Raw genomic sequence first — 23,989 nt, 5'->3', positions numbered from 1 at the left:
AAGCATGCAATGGCCATCTAGCTCAGCATTTCTCAAATGCAGCCACCAGGGGCATTTTTTGTAGCCACAGCCTGCTGGACTGTTGTGGGTGGGAGGAGAGCAAAACAGAGGCCCCTTCCCCTCCTTAGTGCTCCTGGGTGTACCACCTTGGTGTTGGTTGCAGGGGCCACCAGCAGGAGTCCCCCTCCTTCCACCTTCCCCCGACCCCTCCCCACTCCCGAGACACTTGGGACACAACACTGGAGAAGCAGGCAGCCAGTCAGTTTCCCAGGAGCAGTTTGGACTTCAGCCCTGAGGTCCTATTGGCATCGCCCGCCCACTTCTAAAGGACCTCCCCCTAGCCTAAGGGGAGGACCCACAGGTCCGGGACACCAAGTAAGTACGTGGGACAACTAATGAAAAAACAGGATCAGGAGTGAGGTCATAGGGCTAAACTAAGGGAACCTGATGGGGACACCGAGCAGAGAACCCCGGACAACGCCCACTGCTCCTCAAAGGCGTCAAGGGAGCCAGTGGACGCCGCCCAGAGGAACTCCGCCCGGATGCGTGAACAGACGGAGGAACGGAAATAGGCCCTACAGTCGCAGGAAGTCCCGTCGGCCAACCTCCTCTCCCGGGTGTTGTAGATGGCTAGTTTGGCCAGGGCCAAGAGGAGGTTGAGAAGGAGATCCCGCGACTTCGTGGGGCCACGGATGGGGAGTGCATAGATAAAAAGGTGAGGGGAAAAGTGCAACCAGAAACGTAAAAAGATATTCAGGAGGAGCCGGAACAGGGGCTGCAACCTGGCGCACTCCAAGTAAACGTGCGCCAAGGTCTCCTTCACGCCACAGAAAGGGCAGGTGTCGGGGACAGGGGTGAACCGCGCCAAGTACACACCCGTGCTCACGGCCCCATGAAGGAGCCGCCAACTGACATCCCCAGCGGGCCGCGGGACCAGGGCAGAGTACAAGCTGGCCCACCGGGGCTGCTCACCCTCGAGAGGTGGCAGGAGGTCCCGCCATTTGGTATCGGGGCGGGACGCGAGGGTGAGGTAGTGAAGGGTGTGGAGCACGAGCGTGTACAGATGTTTCCGTGGCGCGGTCTGGAACAGAACCGGCTGCACATCGTGCAGCCGGCTTGCAGAGAAAGGGTGAGGGGGCCGATTGGGTCCACGGGGCAGGGGCCCTATAAAAATGTCCATGGGGCCCGGGGTGGAGGGTGGGCGGGGCGTGCCCTCTCGTAGGACCCGGTCGAGGTAAGCCCGAGCAGCAGGCAGCAAAGCGGCCCTCACCTCCTGAAGTACGCGCCTGGGAGTAGGAGGTCTGGAGAGCCCCATGCGCCGGGCGAGCGTCAGGGGATCCAGCCAATCTCCCCGCTCGTAGTCCAGGAGGTCTCCGACCCTGGTGACTCCCGCCAAGACCAGCCTCCGGCGCACCGCGGGGGACTCCGCCACCTGCACACGAAGCTGGGGATTGTGTAGCAGGGGCTCCGCGAGGAGGTCGGCCCCCACGGTGGCCGCCACGGACCTGGTCGCGGAAAAGAGCTTCCAGGTCCGGAGGAGGTCTTGGTAGAAGACCAGCAGCCCGGAGAGGTCTCGCGGAAGACCTCTCGGATGGAGGTAAAAGAGCTGCCAGTTCAGCCCTGAGGTTGCAGGGGGGCAGGCTCTGGTTGTGGGGCTTCAGGCTCCAGCTCTCTGCAACTGCCTATGCAGCTTCAGGCTCCATCCTCCAGCCACAGGGCTTCAGGCTGCAGCCTCCTGCTGCCTCCCTCAGCCCTCCTCCCCCACCATCCAGGGCTTAATTTGTCCCCAGGCTTGCCGGTGCTGAGTAAGTCTGCTGTGAAAAGTGATACTTGCATGTTTGTTAATATCACTTTTCACAACAGGCTTATTAGCTAGCAATAAATATTACAATGATTTGGACATGTATATGTGCATATTTATTTTTTTTTCTAAAGCTAATTTAGTATTTCAGGGAAAAGCGTGAGAGTGGCCACCAGCAAGAGTTGATGGTCACACTCTGAGGCCACCAAAAATTTTGTCCTGAGAACCCTTGAGTCTAGGTAGGAGGCACCAGCCAATGGCTATTTACCTTGCATTGATGGGTGCATACTTGTGAAAGGCACAAATGAACAGAGCATAATCTCAGTTTGTCTGAATTATTTTTTAAACTCCATTCCCAGTATGCTATTTCCAAACATTTGTTACTATTTTCAAGCCAATTCTTTTCCAACTTGGTTGTGAACATGCTCCTCACCAAGGACTATTTACAAACCAAGCTTCAAGGTCCAGTCATTTTAGAGTTCTCTGTATGTTTTAAAAGAAAAAAAAAAGTGTGACAAAAATTTTCCCATACTTGCAAATAAAAGGATGAAAGGGATTTTTTTCAAATATCTCACATGCACAAAACGTTTACCTTTGATTATACTTCAGGAATGGAAAGTTTCAGCCCCAAAAGAAATGTATGAGGATGTGGAAATAGATTTTTACTGAAACTGAGCTATAGTTGTAATTGTTGAGTGACTAAAGCATACATTAAAAGAAGGTGGAATAGAGGCCTGCTGCAACCTCATCCACTAGGCATGGGGTCACAATGCCACACACTCAAATTTGACTCAGCAACTTCTCTATCATGCCAGCAGGGAAGGAGCTTTGCCTTTACACCGGACAGCTCTGATCAGGGGCCTGTTTAAAAAAAAAGGAGGAAGAGCAATGGCCATTTTCCCTCATCTCTGGACTGTACTCCCACCTTGCATACAGAAGGGTCTACCTCTCACATCAACTTTCCCTCTGGAGGGCAGGGCAAGAGCTGTCTCTCCATATATGTACGTGCAATGTGAAGTCTCCCTCCTTCTAACCCAAACTTTTGCTTATCTCCCACCTATGTGTTTGGGAGGAGGGGAAAGAATTTCTTCCCAAACATTCCCCTCTCTCCCAGCTCGTTTTCCCTTCTCTTCTGACATACCTACATGGGGATAGACTGTCTCTAGTCACACACTATTTACTTTAATGCACAAAAGTTAACATTTTTTCAAGCCAAACAGAGACATCTGTGTAAGAACATCTGCAAATTAGCCGGTGACATCTCCAATAAAACAATGCGACAGATACTTGAGCACCGACACAGACACAGATTGGATTCCTCCCTGAGAAACAAGTTGCTGACTACATCTTCAACAAACAGAAGACAATAAACCTACAAGTAAAAAACTGAGAGTAGAGGGATATTTACCTGCTTTATAGACTTTATAGTCATGAGCTATAAATGGTTACAAAATAGAAATGATGGGAAAAGATATGACAATCAAATCCATGTACAAATCTACAAAATGTAAATTAAAAAACAAAACAAAAAAACCCTTGCAAACAGACTTGCAGACAAGAAAGAAGGCTAAAAAAGGATGCAACCTTAATCCTACTTTTTGTCATCATAAATATCAATGACCTATGAAATGCCTCTACTAAAGCATTTATTAAACAAAGCCACAATAATGAAAAAAATGCCTATCCTATCTATGTTCTGTCCTAGAAAGATGCCACATAATGTCTACTCTATGACTTCTCACTCAGAAAGTCCCTGAAAAAGAGTTTATGCTTGCTAGAAACTTAAAGCAAAAACATGGGCTCCATTGGTCACTTCGGAAAAGATTAAAAGCTCAAACCATAATCATAACTAAAATTTTATTACAGAGATAAAGAAACTGAATACACCTTAAATTGTACATATCTAAACCTCATAATAAAGTGACAAGGCAACATAACAGATAGGCTACAAAAACATTAAAATAATGTAATAGCACTACATAAATACCAGTGAAACTATTCAACAAAGTTATTCAAATCAGTCTACATATGGGGCCAAACTTTAAGATCCAACCAGACCAACTGAGACAAAACACAGATACAAACTCTGTATCTAAAGCTCTGCAAACAAATCCTCTATGCACACTGAAACTCCAACATCAATAGCTTCAGAGCAGAACTGAGTCATGTCCCTTTCCTAATCTATTTACAGGAACATGCATTGAGCTCTGGTGCCAACATATTGTCCATCCCTCCACCACAAAGCACTGAGGCTCAAAAACCAAATCCAAATAAAAAGCTAATGCTGCATAATATTACTACCAAGTCTAAACACTACCCTTCTGACAAAGGAAGCATACAACCTCCTTTGAAACAGAACACAGTTTAGGCCAAGGGACCAAACTTTAAAACACTAATATATGAGTTATTGAGAAGAAGAAATACAAACTTTAAAAAAACAAACAAAAACCCCACCACAACCTATAAATCCACACCCAGAATCATCACAGTAGCAAATATTCTCACAACAGTAGGCAAAGCTAAAGCAGACTTATAAAATACAGAAGTAGTGTCCATAAACTACAGATGGAAACTGAGAAAAACAATTCTGTGCACAGTGACAGTGGAACAGCTTTCCAACCAATTCCAAACACCAATTCCAGTGGCCAGATTGAGACTGAGCAGCATTTTCTCTTGCAGTCTCCAAAATTTGAAGTGTGTGAGAAAGATTTCCTTAAAATATCTGCTATGATGTACACTTTCAGTTAAACAGAGATGAAGAAAAACTGCAGAAGTCTGGGAGAAAGGGAGGACTGGCAGAAGCAGCCTGTCAGCTGCCACTAAATCAGTAATGGGAAGGAATGACAAAGAACACAAGGTATTAAAACGACGAGGGAAGTCCTATCCCGGGGGCTGTCCCACGCAGATGTTCAATGGGTCGGAGGTTAAACCCAAAACACAGGGTCACCGGGGCAAATGCTGATGTATCTCCCACCCCCCGGCAGAGACCAGACCTTTCCAGCCTTTCAGTCTGTACAGTTTGCCAAGCCAATAGCGCGCCATTGACCCGAACTGTGCAGCAGGAAGGGGAGCGGTTAGCTCCCTGCTCCAGGCGCGGGGGGAGGCGAGTTTCCCCGTGTCCTCCCCGCCAGCTGTGCCCACGTGGGAGCAGAATTTCCGTCCCCCGTGGGGGGGAGGTGTCAGTCTGTCTCTTGCCACAGCCGGGGCGAGGTCAGTCACTCCCCGGAGGGGCGGGGGCTCTCCCGGAGAAGGAGCAGAAACCCCCCTCTCACTTCCCCGCGGCAGCAGGAGGGTCATGGGACGCCACGGCCCGCGGAGGGGCGTGGTTTGTGGCGTCACAGAATCGGTGCTGCACGTGACCGTCCCGCACGCATCCCCCGGCTTAACTGCCCCTGACCTTGACCACTCGCTCCCTAGGGGTCGCTGTTTCCCACGTGCCGGAGCTGACGCGCCGGAAGCTGCGCAGTAGCACAGGCCGGCCTAGGCCGGGGACGCGACTGGACGTTGCAGGGGGCGGAGGTATCGGGGCCTCGCGCTGCAGCGGCCGGTAAGTGAGGGGCGCGAGCAACCCCCCTAAGGAGCCTCTGGGGTCCCACAAGCGCCTGGTGCCGGTGCGCGCGCAGGGGGGCGGGGCCCGCGCGAGCTGCCTGAACTGCCCCGCGCGGGCTGTGGTGAGCCGGTCCTAGCGGGCCGTGTCTGCCCGGGGCCGTGCCTCCCAGGTGCTCAGGCCGAGGTTTGTCGTTGCTTGCAGACACCATGGGCGCCTGCGGCCACGCGGAGTGCGGGGCGGGCCGCGCCCGCTGAAGGGGAGAAGCCGGGACCCGCTGTGCTGGCGTGTGCAGGTGAGCTGGAGCCGCTGCCGGGGCTCCCCGTGTTCATAGCCCCCTGTGGTGGGGAGCTAGGTTGCGAGACTGGGACCTGCCGCAAATACCGGCCGTGTCTACTGCGCCTCGTGGTAAAGCGTCCCAGGCCAGGCTGGGGCTTGCTGAACGCGTGGGAACTCTGCCTTGGGTTACAGCACATCTCCTGGTGCCAGTGTGAACTCATTTCGGCTCATTACCAGCCCTGGCTCCAGGAGACTAATGCTATATCGGGTACTGCTGAAATGTGACTATTTACTTCTGCATATTTTCAAATGCCGACTGTATATTTCTTGCCAATAGCCACGTCACATTCAAGGTCTTGCTTTTACTGTTCAAACTGTGTCAGCTGAAACAGTGTTTCATCCTGGTGCTGGTAGTTTCTGTCATTAATGTGTACAGGCTCCCTTATGTTCTCATCAGTTTACAACATTAGGGGATTCTTCTCCTCTAGAATCCTTCCCTTGTCTCTGGACAAGTCTACATGGGGCTAGAAGTCAAGTCAGAGAACTTGTTCAACATAATCCTATCGAAATCAGTTTCTAAGGACTGGTCTGCACTTAAAATCTAGGCCTACCTAGCTCTGTTGCTCAAGGGTATGAAAAATTGACATTCGCTGAGAGACAGTTAAGCTGACCTCAGCCAGAGTATAGACACCACTGCATTGACAGAATTCTTCCATCAGCCTAACTCAGGGGTTCTCAAACTGGGGGTTGGGATCCCTTAGGGGGTCATGAAGTTATTACATGGAGGGTTGCGAACTGTCAGCCTCTACCCCAAACCCTGCTTTGCCTCTAGCATTTATAATGGTATTAAATATATAAAAAAGTGTTTTTAATGTATAAGGGGGTTTGCACTCAGAGACTTCCTGTGGGAAAGGGGTCACCAGTACTAAAGTCTGTTTCCACCTCTCAAGGGGGTGGATTTACAACAGCAACAGAATAACATCTGCTGCTGCTGTAGCAAGTATCTGTGCTATAGCAGTGCTGCTGTAGTGCTTGCAGTGCAGACACAACCTAACACACTCTCACTGGCTTTTGTAGATGGGGTAGAGTCTAGAATATGTTGACCATAACAGTTTTGCCATAAAATGTATTTGATACCCCACTAGCTAGAATTATGTCCAGATGCTCTTTGTTAACCTCATGGATTGAGGATCTTAAAATATGGGGGTGCCTGCACTATACCTTTTTCCAAAATCACCCACCTTTGTTCTCTCCAGCTGCAGTTGAGTACACTGGTATAGATTGTGCTGTTTTTACCACTGTGAACTAATTCTGCTTAGACCAGGTCTAGATGACATGGCAATAAAAGGCTCAATCCCTGCCTGTCCTAGCAATCCCATAATTTCCCACGTGCTAAGCAATTTTAGCAGTGTGGATGGAGCTTCTGGGTACACTTAGGGCTTGTCTATACTACCAAGTTTTGTTGACAAAATTTATGTTGACACCCAAAAGTTGACACAACATAAATTTCCAAGGGGTGTTCACATTTGCTCCCTCTGTCAACAGATCATGTCCACATTGGGGACACCATGATCAACGGATGAGCTGTATCCCACAGTACGGTGTTGTGGGAAGGAAGAGCTGATTGCTGCGCATCTTGGGATTCTCTCCCACAGCCCCCTCAGCTGCTGAGAGCAGCATCATGAGTAGCTCTCTGAGCTCTCAGAGCTGAGGAATGGCAAAGCAGCACTGTCCCCCTCCCCCTGCAACAGCAGTCTGCCTGCTGCTGTGTTCCCAGTGCAGGGCGCAAGAGGAGTATTCCAATGATTTGGTCTTTGCTGCTCCTTTGGGGGAGCGAGCACATGGATACTTCCCAGAGCTTTGAAAGGGGAGGGGCGCATGCCTGCAGGGCAGCAGAGATCAAAACACTGAGCAGAGCGATCAGCATTGTGGGATACTGGCAGAAGCCAGTTCTGTCGATTAAAACAATCAGCAGTATCTTGCGCTGGCTTTTTGTCGACAAAACAGGGAGGGGAAAAGACAAAAGTCTCTTGTAGGAGTGGAAGATTTTTGTCGCCAAAGCTAGGCATTTTTTGCGACAAAAGTCCCATTGTAATGTGTGTGCTCTTGCTGTTTTGTTGCCAACAGAACTTCCCAGGGTAGACAAGCCCTTAGCCCAGGCCTGCACAACTTGTAAAGCAGCAAGGGCCATATTACTCCAAAGAAAACAGCTGAGGGCCGAAACCCACCCACCCCACAGAAACAAACCCTCCTTTCCCAGCACCACCCTGCCGAAACAGCGGTGTTGAACCTTGGTAATATGGTATAGTGGGCCCCTAAGGTAGTATAACTAAGATAAAAGAAAATGTCTTTTTTCTAGAAGTAGAATAAGATCTTCCACCCCACTTTGCAATCAATTGCCCTGTTGAATGAATGAGGTGTGAATGAGGAAGGCGGGCACCTCCATACAGCTGCAGCCCTTGGAGAGGGGATGGGAGCCAGACCAAGGGCAATCAAACTTGTCAAGTGGGCTGACCAGAGAAGAACAGACATACTGATGGCTAGGGGGTGGGGTGGGGGGTGGTTAGAAGCAAGCACCTTCCTTTGGGAACACCCTCTTTGCAGCACTGGGACAACCCCCAGCCTAGAAAAAAAAGGACCAATTTTTATGAGACACAATCAGTAGAACAGGTCAGTCACGGACTCACTGCTCGCCTCCTCACCCCCGCCACCCCAAGTATAAAGCCCCCCTCCCACTGCCTGGCCATCAGCTCGTCATCCTCCCATCCCAGCTCGCCTACTCACCTCCTCAGGCCTCCGCCCCCCCCGCCATTGCCAGCCCTGTCAGTTCATGATCCTCCCGCCCCACCCCGGGCTCACCTGCTCAGCTCCCCCCCGCTGCAGCTCGCCTGCTTCCCCTGCCATTGGCCTTTTACCTTCTGCCCCTGCTGCTAGCTCACCCTTGCTCCCCAGCCTGCTACTGGCCTCTTCACCACCCTGCCCACCGGCCAGCCGTTAGCTTGCCCCGTCCTGCCGCTTACCTACTCGCCCCCTGTGGGCCGCACAGTGAGCCCACACAGGCCACATGTTGTGCAGACCTGCCTTAGACTATTGCATGGTGTTGTGAACTAGTTTATACTGCAGTTCATTACAGTTCCCTACCCCTCCGCCATCCCAAATCTGTGTGAATCTAGAAAATAGCTTGCAGGATCAAGGCCTGTGTTTGCCTTTTCCTAGAAGGAATCTTGATTGTGGCAGGCTAGTTGAACTGTCGTGTAGACAGGATAGGACAGGCCCTGTGTTATACCTTATGCAATATCAACAATAACAGTCTCATTCGTTTTGCACTTTAAGTAGATTGTGGTTATGTTCCTGAAGTGACCATGTTTTAAAATATTGTTTGCTCAAATCATAATATGTTAGTTGATGAGTGATTTCTTGTGTGTTCCAAGCAAAGGGGAAAAATATGAATTATATATTCAGTTTTTATGCAAAAGGAAACTGGATAACTAATAATATGGTCAGTATCGGGGGTAGCCGTTTTGGTCTGTATCCACAAAAACAACGAGGAGTCTGGTTGCATCTGAAGAATTGAGGGTTTTTTTTACCCATGAAAGCTTATGCCCAGATATATCCATTAGTCTTTTAGGTGCAACTGGACTCCTAGTTGTTAATATGGGCAGTATAAGTGTTAATTTTTTCCATTGGGGCTTTAATTGTGGTTTTACTTTTCTTTCTGTACCTCTTTCACCCATACCTTCCGACTGAGATTACTTTAAAAGTAAAGTGGGGGATGGGGCAGGAAGAATAACAAGATCATCTGCAGGAAATTTATTCTTGGTATTCTTTTAACCTTGAGACAACAGAGAGGAGAATATCACAGTTATTTGATGAAATGGTTATTGGGATCTTTGATGGAGATTCTTGGCCTAGGTTTGTACTTTGCCTGCAAGGGACTCTTAATTTGTAGATCTGGGGCTGAAACATTCCAACTAAGGGCATGTCTACACTACAAAATTAAACTTGAGTTGACATACAGCCCCTGGTAATTAAAGTGATGGTTCACATCCACACTTGTTCCTTCTGTTGGCAGTGCATGTCCTCACCAGAAATGCTTCCTCTGAAATAGGGAATTGTGAGACACACATAGCTGAAGCCAGGCAGTCCTGTGGCTGACAACCTCAGCTGTAGGCCTGGGGCTCACAGCTGTGAGCTGCCCCCATGCGGACAGCTGAAACTGAGCCAGCACTGGGCTCAGTTTCATAGCAGGGAGCCTACCAGTGGTGAAATTTACATTTTTGTCAGTTTCACGGCTGCTATTACACATTGGGCTCTGGCTTCAGCTGTCAGCCTGTGGGGGCTCACAAAAGGAGCCCCCCTTTCACCCCAGGGCTGACATCCTGAGCTGTTAGACCCATGTGGGGCTGACAGCTGGAGTGTGCTCCTCCCTCCCCCAGACTCCAGGGCTGACAGCCAGAACCAGAATGTGAAATAATAGCCATGAAACTAACAAGAATGTCAGTTTCACAGCTGGTAGGCTCCCTGCTATGAAATTGAGCTGCGGCTGGGAGCCCTGCTGCTGCCTCCCAGTGTGGGATTGGCGGGGGAGGGAGAGAAGAGTCCAGATGGTGGCCAGGCTTGGGCTTTCCTTTCCCCTAGTCTGTCACTGGGAGACAGCAGCAGAGCTTCAGACTGTCATTGCTGGGGCTTGGCGGGAGAGCTCCCACTGCTAGGACTGACATCAGGAGCCCTGCTGCCACCTCCCAGTCAAGGGATTGCCGGTGGGGGCTCACAGTTGTGAGCCCCTGTCCCCCTGACAGCTCAGGTTGTCAGCACTGGAGGGGGTGGGGGGGACCTCCCAACAGCCGATGCAATGTCTGTGTAAACAACGCATTACTTACATCACCCTAACTACACTGACTTAAGCGCTACTCTTCTTGTGGAGGTGGAGTTATTTCAGTGTAATGGGTTACTTCGGTGGAAGCAGCATTTTACTGTAGACACTTGTCATAAATAGATAGCTAAGGGTTAATGTTTCTTTTACCTGTAAAGGGTTAACAAAGGGAACCAAACACCTGACCAGAGGACCAATCAGGAAACTGGATTTTTCAAAGTCATGGAGGGAATTTTTGGACTCTGAGTCTTTTGTTTGTGTCTCAGCTATGAGAAGCTTCTTTCTTCTTCTGATCTTCTGTTTCCAACTTGTAAGTACAGGTAGAAAAACAATATAGGCTTTTATGTTGTTTTGGGTGTATTTACATGTGTGTAACTTGCTGGAATGTTTCAAATTGGATATCTTTTTGACTCAGACTGTTTATTCATATTTTTCTTATAAGCAATAGCCCTGTATTGTCATCTTGTTACAGAGAATATGTTTATGTCTTTTTTCTTTCTTTTTTATATAAAGCTTTCTTTTTAAAACCTGTTTGAGTTTTTCTCTGGTTAAGGAGAAAGGAAAGACAGGGGGGAGGGGAAACACTACGCTCTGTGTTTAACTCTCCTAGTGTCCCAGGGCGGGAAGAAGCTAAGGGGGAGGAGAGATAGAATCTCTTCTGTTTCCTTGTATTTGGGGTTTGTCTCTTTGTGGAATAGAGGAGATATGCTTCTTGTTATTGTGATGTAAAGAGATTGCATCAATACTCCCAGGTTGAGGGAGGGAGGGAGAGAGAGAGAGTGAGTGTAAGTAAGTAAGTGGGTTATTTCCCTTTGTTGTAGGCTCAGGGTTTCTGAGTCTTGGGGTCCCTCCAGGGAAGGTATTGGGGAGACCAGAGGGGGCCAAAACCCTGAAAATTTTGGATGGTGGCAGCGAGATCAGATCTAAGTAGGAAAAGCTTAGAAGGTTTCGTGCTAGCTTCTCAGTTTATGAACGCTAAGGTTCAAATCTGAGTAGGAAGCTACGACAACACTGACATTATTAGGTTGACATAGACTGACCTAAGGCGGCTTAAGTAGTGTAGACTGAGCTTCAGTACATTGTGGAATAAACTCATCTTGCTTCTAAAACAAAGAAAGTGGGGTAATAGTTTTAAAATGCAAGCAGTGTATTTGTGTTACATTTTTATTTCAGTTTACAATGCTTGTGTTACTATTTGCAGATATATTTGATACATATTGAGATGTAAACTATGACATGAATTACTGGTTGTTTTAAAAAAAAAAAGTCTTTAAAGTGTGTTCCTTTCCTTATTGGTGTGTTTTTTGTTTTGTTTTTTAAATGCAGAGTCTGCTTATATCAGTGTAGGAAGAACCAAGTATAGCTCTAGTACCATGTTTGGCAAGTGGTCCGTGCCGGTTCTGAACAGGAAAGAAAAGAACAGGGGATTAAAAATGAGGCCTCGTGAGTTTGAAAATACATCATGTAGGTGCCCTCTAGTTCTGTCTTTGTGCCATCTTGAGGTGATGGTGAAACTAGGACAACATTAAGTGTAACGATGGCCAAGTATTCTTTTCCACCGTGCATCATGTCAGCAGCAGCCAATCTTTATCCAGTGCACCAGCCTCTCACATGGCATTGCCAATATCTTATGAGGAGGCCACTCCATCATCATTGCCCAGATTGAAATGCATGAGCAGCTCAGCTGATGTTACACTGTTTTATTTTGTTTTGCACAGGCTGAAGAGAAAAACAATTGCAGAGCCCACTCAGTTCTGCTCCATCCTAAAAGGATATTTGTAATTAAAATATATTGTACCCACTCTTAAATGTGCAGTAAATAACATGGGCGCACACATTTTAGTGTATCATTGCTGTAGATGGGTGGTTGTGATTTGCTTGAGTGTACGTTAGAAAATAGCATTTCAGTGCCTTTTTTTTTTAAAGGGGAGTGTGTGATAGTACTGAGTTAAGAGGTACACAGGAAACTTTTGAACCTGAAATTGCTTTTTGAGAAAAGCGGAACTCTGATTATATAAGGACTTCCACTGAGGTAGACTTCAACATTTATTAAGCTAAGGGTAAATATTGATGAAAACCAAGAGGTAATACATATTTTTGAAATATTAATCAGAAATATCTAGATGTCTGTCAGTCTGCTCAAGAATTTCATAAGAATTACAAGGTTTGGAGGGTTTTTTAAGATATTCTAGAAAGACGATAATGCTATTGGTTGGGGAGTGTGACTAAATAATTATAGATCACTGAGCCAGTCAGGAAGCTTTTATTGGTGTAAATGCTCTGCTTAACATTTTTCCAGGCTTTGATATTGATCTTGGGAGGTAAACAGTTGAAAATTACTTGACTTTTTTTCCCTGTATGTAAAATGATAAATCTGTGAAAGCATGTACCTTTGATAATACTATGCCATTGGATGGAGAGTAGGAGAGCTTGGCTTGCTTTGTAGTCCAGCAGAGCTGCTCTCTTGTTGATTCATTAAGATATAACCTTGAGTGAATCCAACAATGTGTTATTTCTTATACTTTTCTGATCTTAGTTTATTTTTGATCCCAACATTCTCCACAACATGCTTATGCTTTAATTTCATATAACTGATGGTGGTGGTCTTCAGAACTGCTGTTGTGGAGTTGAAGTAGAGAATAAATGCTTTTATGGCCTGTAGTTGTACTTTTTTTAAGTGATCGTCCTGACAGCTCTCACCTCACAAACTAAACGATTTTGGGCTGGTTTGGTATTTGAATGAAACTCCAAAGAACCCTTAGGTGCTGCAGGAAGCGGAGTTGGTGATTTAGTAGGTAGCACCTTTTCCTCTAAGTCAGAAATAAATGAGTGGCGCAGCATGGTAGCTGTGGGGGGCACTGTGCTGCTGGAAAGTCGGGTTTCAGATGTGACATTAAAAAGGAAAAATAGCCCTGGAATGAGAGAGGGTGTTAACCTCATTGACCTGGACAAAATCCAAAGTAGGTAGCTAGATTACACCTACCTGAACTTTTAGGGAAAGTTTAAAGGGATATGATATTGTTCACATTTGGTCTAGTCCTGTACATGCTAAACTCAGGGAATTTTCAGTTAACTTTTGTGAGTGCAGTACTGGGACTTTGTTGTCTAAATTGCTGTGTTCTGCTACCTTTCGTTATAGATACGGATGAATTTCACTGCTGGATGAAGTGATTTCTGCGTAAATGTGTCAGCATGAGGGCTAGATTGCGTAAGCACTGGGGCACTGTTTACACTCATGCTTTACAGTGCTGTAACTTGCTGCGCTCAGAAGGGTGTTTTTTCACACCCTTGAGTGAGAAAGTTGTGGCGCTGTAAAGCGCCAGTGTAACCAAGGCCTAAGGTTTTGTAAAGTTACTTGGGATGAAAGATGCTATATCAATAGTAAAATATTACTCCCTGTTGTAAGATGTGAGAGTATTGTTGTAGCATTGTTGAATTACTAGTAAAAGTGTAATTTTGCATTGTCGGAAAAATCCAGATTTTGGCAACATTCAGAGTTGCTTTCTGCAGTTATGAGGCAAACAGTGACATTTGGAGGAGCAACTTCTTGTAGTTGATTATGGACCCAAATTAAATTTAGTATTTGGAAAGCCTGTAGCAGATATTTGATGATCCTTGCTTGATGAGCAACGGCAATGTGAATTCTTTACATCTTCTTATTCTGATGTCAGTCTGCACCTTTAGAAAATAGTCCTTCTTTCCCACTTAGGACTTGATCCTGCAAATTGCTCTCCACAGGCAGACCCTTATGTTTGGGCAGAGCACTGCACTTTTGAAATAAGTAGGGCACTGCTTGGGTCTCAGGGTTAGCCACGTGGAGACAGTTGCAGGAGCACAGCATAGAATTATTCATCTATTTTGCAATGAATATGAACATCACATTTAGGTGGTGTTTTATTTTCCAGTTTCAGTTATAAACCCACAGCAGTTCATCTTAATCAGGAAAAGCACCATGATTTCTCAAAGAAAATATAAAATATGCTTTAATTTTAATTCAGATTTTAAATCCAAATTAATACAATTTTCATTTAACTGTTTGTATTCGCTTCTTATTTTTCAGAGTTCTTTGAAAAATCCTTAGTGGTCTTGACAATGTTACAAGTGACATAATTTAGCCAATGGCACAGCATGATGGATTCCCAGAAGACTGGAAATGGTTTGCAAGTGATTGGACATGGGACTGGTATAGGGATATCTGCACTCCACATGGTGGGGTATTCGGGAAAAGTCAGTTGAAACTTATTTTTCATGTGTGCAAAGTTAATTTTTCTCTATTTTTGAGAGATTTTAAATTTGGTCTTAATTTTACAAATTAATTTACAAAATTATTTTTCCACGGAAATCTTATAGCAATGGCGAAAGATTGTTCTGTTTTAAATACACTTATCTCTTTGAATTTGTTTACTGGCATTATTTTCCAAAGCATTTGATCTGTGATTTGTCTTTGAGAGTTCAGAGTTTATATTCACTGGCAGTGAATAGCTTTTTGTTCAGTGCAAAGAAAATGAGCACCATTTCAATACTTAAGTACAAAATACACAAAATACCTTATGAAAGCTCTTACTTAAAATGCTAGCCAGGAGGTAAATTAATTTAGAATGCTCCATCTCCTCTGTATATTTTATTTGCTATGATCAAATCCTAAACCGTCAAGTTTAACTTTTAAATACATAGCTTCTTCGTTATGGAAAAAAAATATTGTTTTTCAGTGCTGTAATTTATACCTTACTCTTAGGAACAGCATATTATTGTATGCACTTTATGTTTTAGAACTGTAATTCTGCTGAAATAACGTCAGATGAGTGCTGCCCAGCCTGCAAAGAGAGAGGCCAGATACAAGCTTTACGGACTTACCACATTAGCTTTCAAGAGTCTATTTTCCTTTGTGAAAATCCACAGGTATTATATCATTTTTTCTATGTTGTTGGATTGTATATAGACCTTTATCTTTTAGCAACCCCATCCTCTAAATCTGAGCACTCGCTATCTTTCAAATGACGCCCACAGCCCAATACATCTCAGAATCAGGTCCCTATGACTTCATATGCTAGACAATTATCCACATGTGATTAGACAGAGCTAGTGTATCTTTATGTACTAACTATCTAGGCAGAAGTTCTTGAAAGGACAGGAATTGCATGAAAAGAGCAAAGGGTACTTTGTGAGACAAGGCATCCTGTTTAGTACTAAAGATGTATGTATGAAACAAATTACAAGGCTGTTGTTTTGTGTTCCACATTTCCAGTATTCCAACACACAGGAGAGAAGATGGGAGGCATGTATCTGCAGGGGGTGGATTGCAAATAATTTGGAAACAACTGTAGATGTCCATTCTTCCAAGTATTTTTCTTTCTTTTAAGTTTAGCTGAATTCTCGTTTTTCAATAGCTAGGTATGGTTGGAGTTGTGGGGGTGGGAGTTGTTTTTTTGTTCACAAGCTACAGTGGTCTTGTGAGGATTGTTACCCATAAGTTAATTGAATGTACCCTCAAATATAATTTCACATTAAAATTGTAAATTCTGGTTTTGTTTTTAAATACCCATAAGATGGGACTGAAAGAGCAAAGGGCTTGAGAGTCAATTTTCAGTTTCTGAAGGTCTGCAGGAATAGAGTTCTTCTCCTTATGAATTAGCTGGGATATAGGAGATGGGATCCTTTCCTGGGAATATTATGAGGTCTGTGGGGAAGAGGGTGAAATGAAGAGAACTAGGGATATAGAGAGTCTTATATTGGTTATTGCCATTAATCAAGGTACCTTCTGTTAGTACGCAATGACTTATAAGAGCGCTATCAGACAAAATGCACTTCTAGTCCTTAATGCATATGTTGAATTTTTATATGATTTTTAATAACATGTCAATAAACAAATGTTCTGTGTTCTATTTGAACTGCACCGTTTGTATTAACTTCCAAATTTTTCACCCAGAAATGCTTTATAGACATCACTGTAATCTTTTTTTTTTTTTTTTTTTTTCTTCCCTTCAGTGCATCTACCCTCTGGGCTATAAACCATTAAACAGCATAATAATTCCTGCTGATTCAGAAAATCATCAAACTCAGGGTACTGAGAGAAAAAGGAAGATTTTTGAAATCAGTCCTACAGCTTCCCCCATTGAATCATGTTCAAAACAAGCTAGGACAAACAACAATTTGATAGATGCTGAGCACACTTTAAATACTGATCTTGTTGTCCAGCGTAATGGATACAATTTGTGTGTGACCCAGCCATGCCTACCTGATTTATCACCGGATGATCAGCAGAAACATAATCGTACGACTGAGTCTCTGGAGCATAATGTGGACTTGGCAACTGCTATTACTGTTGGTGGTGTACAAGAAAGTCCTGACTCTAATTCCAAAACAGAACTTTTCCCAAATTCTGAACTTTGTTCAATAAAATCTGAAATCTTGCATATAGAAAGTAAATCTTCATTTTTCACAGGGCATTTGTGTCTTCAGTGGAGGAACATATATGCTCTATGTTGGTTAGACTGTATTTTGTCAGCACTGGTACACTTAAAAACTTTAAGGATTGCTGTGACTGAAGCTTGCACTGAAGAATCTGTAATCCAGAGGCTGTTTACAAAATATAACCAAGCAACTGCACTCTTGAATGCCTGCCAAACAAATAAGCTAAAAGGTGAGTAACTTTGTCACAATTCTTTCTATTTCAAAATAGTTTGAATGTACAGGAATACAAGTATGCAGTGGAATTCAATAGTGTATGCAGACGTTTTCATTCCCTTCTATTTCAAGATTGCCACAGGTGAGCTGCAATTTATTGTTACAGTATTCAAGATAAAGATGTAATTTTCTTGGTCCTCAGTAACTAGTGAAACTATGCGATGGCATCTCTGCCCATTATGTAAGGGTGAATATGCACACTCTCTAAAAGCAGATATTTGAGGCCTGGTCTGCACCTCCAAGTTAGGTCATCTTAGCTGCATCGCTCAGGGCTGTGAATAATTTCATGCCCTGTGTGATTTAATTAGGTTGATATGTCTCTCTCTCACTCACATTCAGTGTCAATGCAGCTATGTTGATGGAGGAATTCTTCCATCAATCTTGCTGTGACAGTGTTTGAAATCTGGGGGACACTTATGAATACCAGTATTGAAAAATTGCAATGAGTTATGTGAGATATACCATGTAAGATATCTGAAAAAGTTATAATTTGCCATATATGATCTTAATATGTTTGTATCACCTTTATATTATGAATTATAAATATGTATATTTTAAACTTGTGCTATGCTTTTGGGTGACACTCCCAGACAGTTTGGCATCAGCATTGCCTAGCCTGATTGATGGCCCATTAGGGACCATCAGCTGTACAACTGACCCATTGAGAGAAGGCAAGGGATACACCTCATGACTTAGGAATGCCCATGCATGCCTTGCTATGGACATGTGCTGGACAGCTTGAAACAAAGGAAGCACGAACCACATGGCAGAAGACTATCAAAGGCAGCTGCATCTTCTCCATTTTGTCTTCAATCCTACTTCTTATCTCTGGAGGAACTTTGCTGCAAACTGAAGCTCTGAACAAAGGACTGAATGACCCATCCAAGCTGTGGATGTACTCCAGAGTGACTTTCAAGCCAGCAAACTCACCAGTACTGCTAGGAACCTGATATAAGGACTTCGAAGTCTTTGTATGTGTGACTGCTTTACTATTTAACATCTCTTGTCTTAGTTCTTTTTTCTTTATAATAAACCTTTAGTTTTAGACACTAAAGGATTGGCTGGCAGTGTGGTATTCTGGGTAAGGTCCAAACCTATACTGGCCTGGTAAAGCAGCTGACACTTTGGGGTCAGAAGAACATTTTTGGTATATGTGAGCAGAGTTTAAAATAACTTCTCACTGTACTGGACCTAGGTGCTGATTGGGAGCCAGAGAACTGGACTGCAATAAGAGTGCTATGTGATTTCTTTTCTTGATAACCAGTGTGGGAGATCAGAAGCACAGTTTGACTGGTTGAGGAATTTAACTTCAGTGTTACCCACCAGTCTTAGGAGTATCCATTCTCCCTTTTGCAGCCTGCTCTGACCTTGGCATTTCTAGTGAGGGGTGCCCCAGGCATCATCAGGTCATGTTGGCTTAGTCTGGCCAGGAGCCACAGAACCAGATCAGTTGTGTTTTGGATCAGAACCCCACACTATTCCAAAACTGGAATTTAAAACTCAGTGTTAAAGGTTAGTTAGTCACAATGAGTGATCCACAATCAAAGCTGCAAGCCGTGAGAGAGCTGGCATCTTCAGCATGAGAGAGAAATGGTAGAACTTCAGGAGCAAGAGAAGCAAACTTTGGCCCAGCTGGAAAAAGAAGCTGAGGAGAGAGCCAGGTGAGCTGGAGAGAGAGAGAGAGAATCTCATGGGAGGCAAATGGGAGCTGCTGCAAGCTGAGACTGAAGTGCCAGACTTAAACTCCAAACTGAAGTGATTAAAAGAACAGCAGAAACTGTATCATTCTGAAAGCCCAGTTTCTAATGATGTGGTAACTGTTTAATTAGGGTAATGTCATAACCTAGGCCCAGGAAAAGTATGAAGGTAAATCCACTGTATCATCTGTTAACTATCAGGGAGATTTGTGAAGAGCGGGTATATGACTCTCTAAGCAGTTGTATTTAACTAGGTATGCTATAATAAGGAAGAGAGTCTCTCTGGCCTTGGGGATTGTGGAAAATAGCTGTTTGTCCAGTCAGAAAAGCAGTTTATATGCTGAAGAAATTTCTGAATATCTGTCTAGTATCTCAGAAGTGAGTTTGGGATTAGATGAAGCACAGAAAGAATCTCAGGAAAACGTTTCTTTAGAGCAGATTGTCGATGGTCAGTTTGAAACCCTGACTGAGGAAGGAAAGGGCAGATTTTTGGTGGTTGATGGACTGTTGGCAAGTGAAGTTTTTAGAAGTAAGCCTCAACCAAGCAGAAGTGTTTTGCTTAAAGTAGCTCAGTATGATGAGCCACTGCTTGTGGAAAACGGCAATTTATCTGTTAAGGGAGAAACTGTCTCCAATTGTCTGTCCATTGGGAGTGGCAACCTGCCTGTTAAGGAAGTGCCCGACTCTCCCAGTATTTGTCTGCAAACAGCCATGGGTGCGGGGATAAGGGAGAGAAAGACTAGGAAAGTTTAGATGAGCATAGGCAGCCTTGTGAGCTGATGGCTTTGTCTAATCAGCAGTTTGGGAAGGCAAGGTTAGTGGAAGATGAGTATCCCTATGCCTTACCTGTTATCAGTGTGGAGAATAGTGACATTGCAAATGCCTAATGAAGGAGAATGGAGCAGATAGAATATTTCCATTGTCTCAGAGGTGGTTCTAGACTTAACTGAAACCCAAAAAGAAAGTGTTCCTAAGCTTGTGTGTGGTAACCTGCATATTGCTGGGGAGGAAAGCGGCAGAGGGAAAGAGTGTGTCTCCAGCCCTTTAACCATGGAGTTTAGAAACTTGCCTGAAAGGGGGTTATGTGAAAATCGTCTAATGTGCCAGAGTTGATTCTGGGTATAAGCAAAACTTGGAAGGAGTTTGTTGTGGCTCCAAAGAGCAATGCTTTTGTAGAGGAGATAAAAGATGGATTGTTGCTGAGGGCTTGTCTACACTGGCAATTGACAGTGCTACAACTTTCTGGCTCAGGGGTGTGAAAAAACACCCTCTCTGAGCACAGTGTAAACAGTGCCCCAGTGCTGGGAGCTGTTCCCCTTGTTGAGGTAGGTTTTTTTTTTTTAAGAGCACTGGGAGCACTGTGCCGTGACTACACAAGGCACATTAAAGCGCTGCCATGGTAGCGCTTTAGCATTGTCAGTATAGACTAGCCCTTAGAAATTTTTGCAAGCAGTTTGCTGTAACTGATGGGTGTGGAAGTGAGTTGATTGAGTTAACTCAAGGTGAATCACAGTATAGAGAAAGCAACAGTTTGTTTGGGAGACTTGTTTCAGTTCCTAACTGCCAGAGTCTTTGTGAGGGATAGAAATCCACTGACCTTGCTTTAGAAAGATCCAGTGTGGATAGCCTAGAGAAGGTTTTGGATGGGGAAAAAAATTAGAAAAACGGCTAGGCTTTGCCAGCATGTTCTCCATGCTGATTCTTTGAGTTAAGCAGCCTGTAACTCAGGGTCTGAGGAAGGATTGATTACTGGTTTTTTAGAGCAGAAAAGCCTTATGGCTGAACCCAAAAGGATGCAGGGGACCGCAGGCAAACTCTCACCCTTAGATACTTGGGATTTGTTTGCTATCGCTTTAAAATAGAGTCCAGTATCTAAGCTGCTGGTGGATCCACAAGCAAGCATGCAGGAGAGTGTCTGTGTAGATGTTCATAGCACAGAGAGGCTGCAGTTGATGAACACATCTGCTTACAGAAATCCTTTGCTGGCTAGTAAGGTTCCATTTTCAACCCTCTAGGAGAAAGGCAGGACCCAGTCCTGCTGAGGGGAAGAATGAGTGTCCAGTCTTGAAATTAGTAGCAGACAAGAATTTGAAAGTTAGTGTCTGGGTTGATACAATCTACCTGGCTGACAAAGGAGGGGGAAGATTTGCCCGATAGCTGTTAACACAGAGAACACACCTGGCCAGCCAAGGGATTCAGTGAAAAAAGAGGCATGGTATGACCAGGATACTTGTTGTAAGTGAATGTTTACAAATTTGGTGTGAATGTTGAGCCTTCTGATGTATTTGATTTTGATGTCAACCCTGGTAAAAAAGGTACAATGTTCATGTGAAAATCCTGTAAACGTATTAGCAGTGAAACCTGAAAACACACTGTATGCTAAAAAGCCGTATAATAGTAAAATGGTATGACTAAAAAATGCTTACATGTATCAAACTTGGCACAGCAGATAAACCTTAACAAATCTCCCCCTTCCTCCTCGTGCCTCCCGCCCGCCATGACCAGCTATTTCATGGCATGTAGGCGGCTTGGGCGGGGGAGAGGAAATTAGGACACGGTGTACTCGGGGGAGGGGGTAGAATGGGGGTCGGAAGCGGTGGGGTAGGGCCTGGGCCCTCAGGCAGAGCCATGAGTTGAGCACCCCTCAGCACACTGGAAAGTTGGCACCTGTGGTTACTGGAGTAAGTGTCTATGGTGGCATAGCTGCTGCTGTAGCACCTGTAGTGTAGACACACCCTTGGGGCAGGTCTACACTATGGGGCTAAACTGACCTAAGTTATGCAACTGCAGCTATATGAATAACATAGCTGGAACTGACATACCTTAGGTCGACTTTTTGCGGTGTTTGCACCATGCTGGGTTGATGGGAGAGGGACTGGCGGTTGATTTAACAAGTCTTCACTAGACCTGCTAAATTGACCCCTGGTGGATCGATCCTGATAAGTGGAGACAAGGCCGTAGTGCTAAGATTTCACTTATGGATTATTTCATCGTAGTAAGAGCAGAAAGTCAACTGTGCATCGTTGATGTAAATCTGAGTCTTGTTTTTTCCTGGTTAGCATATTGAGATCAGTTTGCTATCCCATAGCTCTTCACCTCCAAAAAGTTGGATTCTAACATGGCTCATATTGCAGTATAAATGAACAATTGGCCCATCATGCCAATACTAGTATGGCCTTAAGCATTTTGTGAGTTCTTGATTCAGCTTAAGAGGTTGTAAATTAGCAGGGACTTTCTTTCCTATCCCTCGTGAGCAACTAATGAAAAAGTCATCAGCTAGTGGGAAACAATCAAAGGCAGTCTGCACCAAAGAAAGAGATGGAATGCAGGGAACTAATGCAGATTTGTAACTGGCTAAAATCTGCTTTTTGGTAAGTGATCTTGAGAAAGATTGTAATTTCTAATTAGAAATAATCAGGCCAGAAATAACTTAGAGCCTGTCAACCCTTTCATGGACCCTGTGTTTAAAATGGACAACAGTTATTGACACACAGTCTTTGTCAGAAAGACAACCCAGGAAAAACTTAGTAGTTTTGAGAGAAATTGCTTGGAAAAATGAAACAACATTAATTGATGATTTTGTATTAACACCTGTTGTTTCTCTTAGATGAAAAATCATACACTACTTGCACTGAAATCACCAGGATTACATTGATTGCTTATTGGTTTCTGGGTGGGCATCTTAACTGTTGGTTGGTGTTAACCTGTAAAGGCAGATAAAATGAGACCTGCCTACTTGACATACTCTCTACATGTGTGATATACTACTGCATTTGCAGGGAAGTATTAGGGTATGTCTATGCTACTCGCTAGATTGGCTGGTAGCGATCGATCTATCGGGGACTGATTTATCGCGTGTACTTTAGATGCGATAAATCAATCCCCGATCGCTCTCCCGTCAACTGCTGAACTCCAGCTTGGCGAGAGGTGGAAGCAAGGTCGACAGGGGAGCCGCAGCGCGCCGCGAGGATGCACAGTAAGTAATTTTAATTCGATCTAAGATACGTCGACTTCAGCTATGCTATTCTCATAGCTGAAGTTGCATATCTTAGGCCTCGTCTACACTACGCGTTTAAACCAAATTTAGCAGCATTAAACCGAATTAACCCTGCACACGTCCACACAATGAAGCCCTTTATATTGATATAAAGGGCTCTTTAAACCAATTTCTTTACTTCTCCCTGACAAGGGGAGTAGCACTAAAATTAGTATTGCCATGTCGGATTAGGGTTAGCGTGGCCGCAATTTGATGGTATTGGCCTCCGGGCGGTATCCTACAGTGCACCATTGTGACTGTTCTGGAAAGCAATCTGAACTCAGATGCACTGGCCAGGTTGACAGGAAAAGCCCCGTGAACTTTTGAATTTCATTTCCTGTTTGCCCAGCGTGGAGCTCTGATCAGCACGGGTGGCGATGCAGTCCCAAATCCAAAGTGAGCTCCAGCATGGACCGTATGATCCTCCCATCCCGGCGATCAGTCCCATCGGAAGTGGAGTCAGCATGGGACGGTATGGAGTAAGACGAAATGAGAAAGCATTTGAAAAATTCTCCAGGCTATGATAGACAGAGGCCACAGTACAGTGCTGTATGACAAGCGTAACGGAAAGCGAAAGAATCAAATGGATGCTCATGGAGGGAGGGAGGGGGTACTGAGGACTCCAGCTATCCCACAGTCTCCGAAAAGCATTTGCATTCTTGGCTGAGCTCCCAATCCTTGAAGTGTCAAAAACATTGTCCGGGGTGGTTCAGGGTATATCTCGTTAATTTACCCCCTCCCTCCCGTGGAAAAAAAGGGGAAAAGAATTGTTTCTCGCCTTTTTTCAGTGTCACTCATGTCTACTGCATGCCGCTGGCAGACGTGGTGCTGCAGCGCTGAACAGCAGCATCTCCTCTCCTTCCTTTCCTGATGGCAGACGGTACAAAATCGTGGAAAACTGTCCTCATCATCCCGTGAGTGCTCCTGGCTGGCCTCAGTGAGGTTAGCCGGGGACGCCTGGGTAAAAATGGGAGTGACTCCTGGTCATTCCCGGAAGATGGTACAAAAGGCTTGGTAACCGTCCTTATGATAGCAGCTGGAGGCTGAGCTCCATCAGCCCCCCCCCGCGCTT

The 23,989-nt window shown here is 44.9% G+C and overlaps 1 protein-coding gene and 1 long non-coding RNA gene across 2 annotated transcripts in view; both read left to right on the top strand.

Moving 5' to 3' along the window:
• The first annotated feature begins 230 nt into the window (after positions 1 to 230).
• On the top strand, positions 231 to 3,020 carry LOC142046353 (uncharacterized). Its single transcript, XR_012655273.1, has 2 exons — positions 231 to 296; positions 1,626 to 3,020. It is a non-coding gene; the product is annotated as an uncharacterized LOC142046353 (long non-coding RNA).
• A 1,346-nt stretch (positions 3,021 to 4,366) lies between these two features.
• Positions 4,367 to 23,989, top strand: part of USPL1 (ubiquitin specific peptidase like 1) — a 31,286-nt gene continuing 11,663 nt past the window's right edge. Inside the window, exons 1-6 of the mRNA XM_075065928.1 lie at positions 4,367 to 4,499; positions 5,219 to 5,348; positions 5,553 to 5,643; positions 15,271 to 15,399; positions 16,486 to 17,140; positions 22,748 to 22,857. Of these exons, the coding sequence (XP_074922029.1) occupies positions 4,367 to 4,499; positions 5,219 to 5,348; positions 5,553 to 5,643; positions 15,271 to 15,399; positions 16,486 to 17,140; positions 22,748 to 22,857 (1,248 nt within the window). The remainder of the gene's footprint in view (positions 4,500 to 5,218; positions 5,349 to 5,552; positions 5,644 to 15,270; positions 15,400 to 16,485; positions 17,141 to 22,747; positions 22,858 to 23,989) is intronic.

This window comes from Chelonoidis abingdonii, chromosome 1, assembly GCF_003597395.2.
Source record: "Chelonoidis abingdonii isolate Lonesome George chromosome 1, CheloAbing_2.0, whole genome shotgun sequence".
NCBI lineage: Eukaryota > Metazoa > Chordata > Testudines > Testudinidae > Chelonoidis > Chelonoidis abingdonii.
This window is presented reverse-complemented; position numbering and strand designations above follow the sequence as displayed.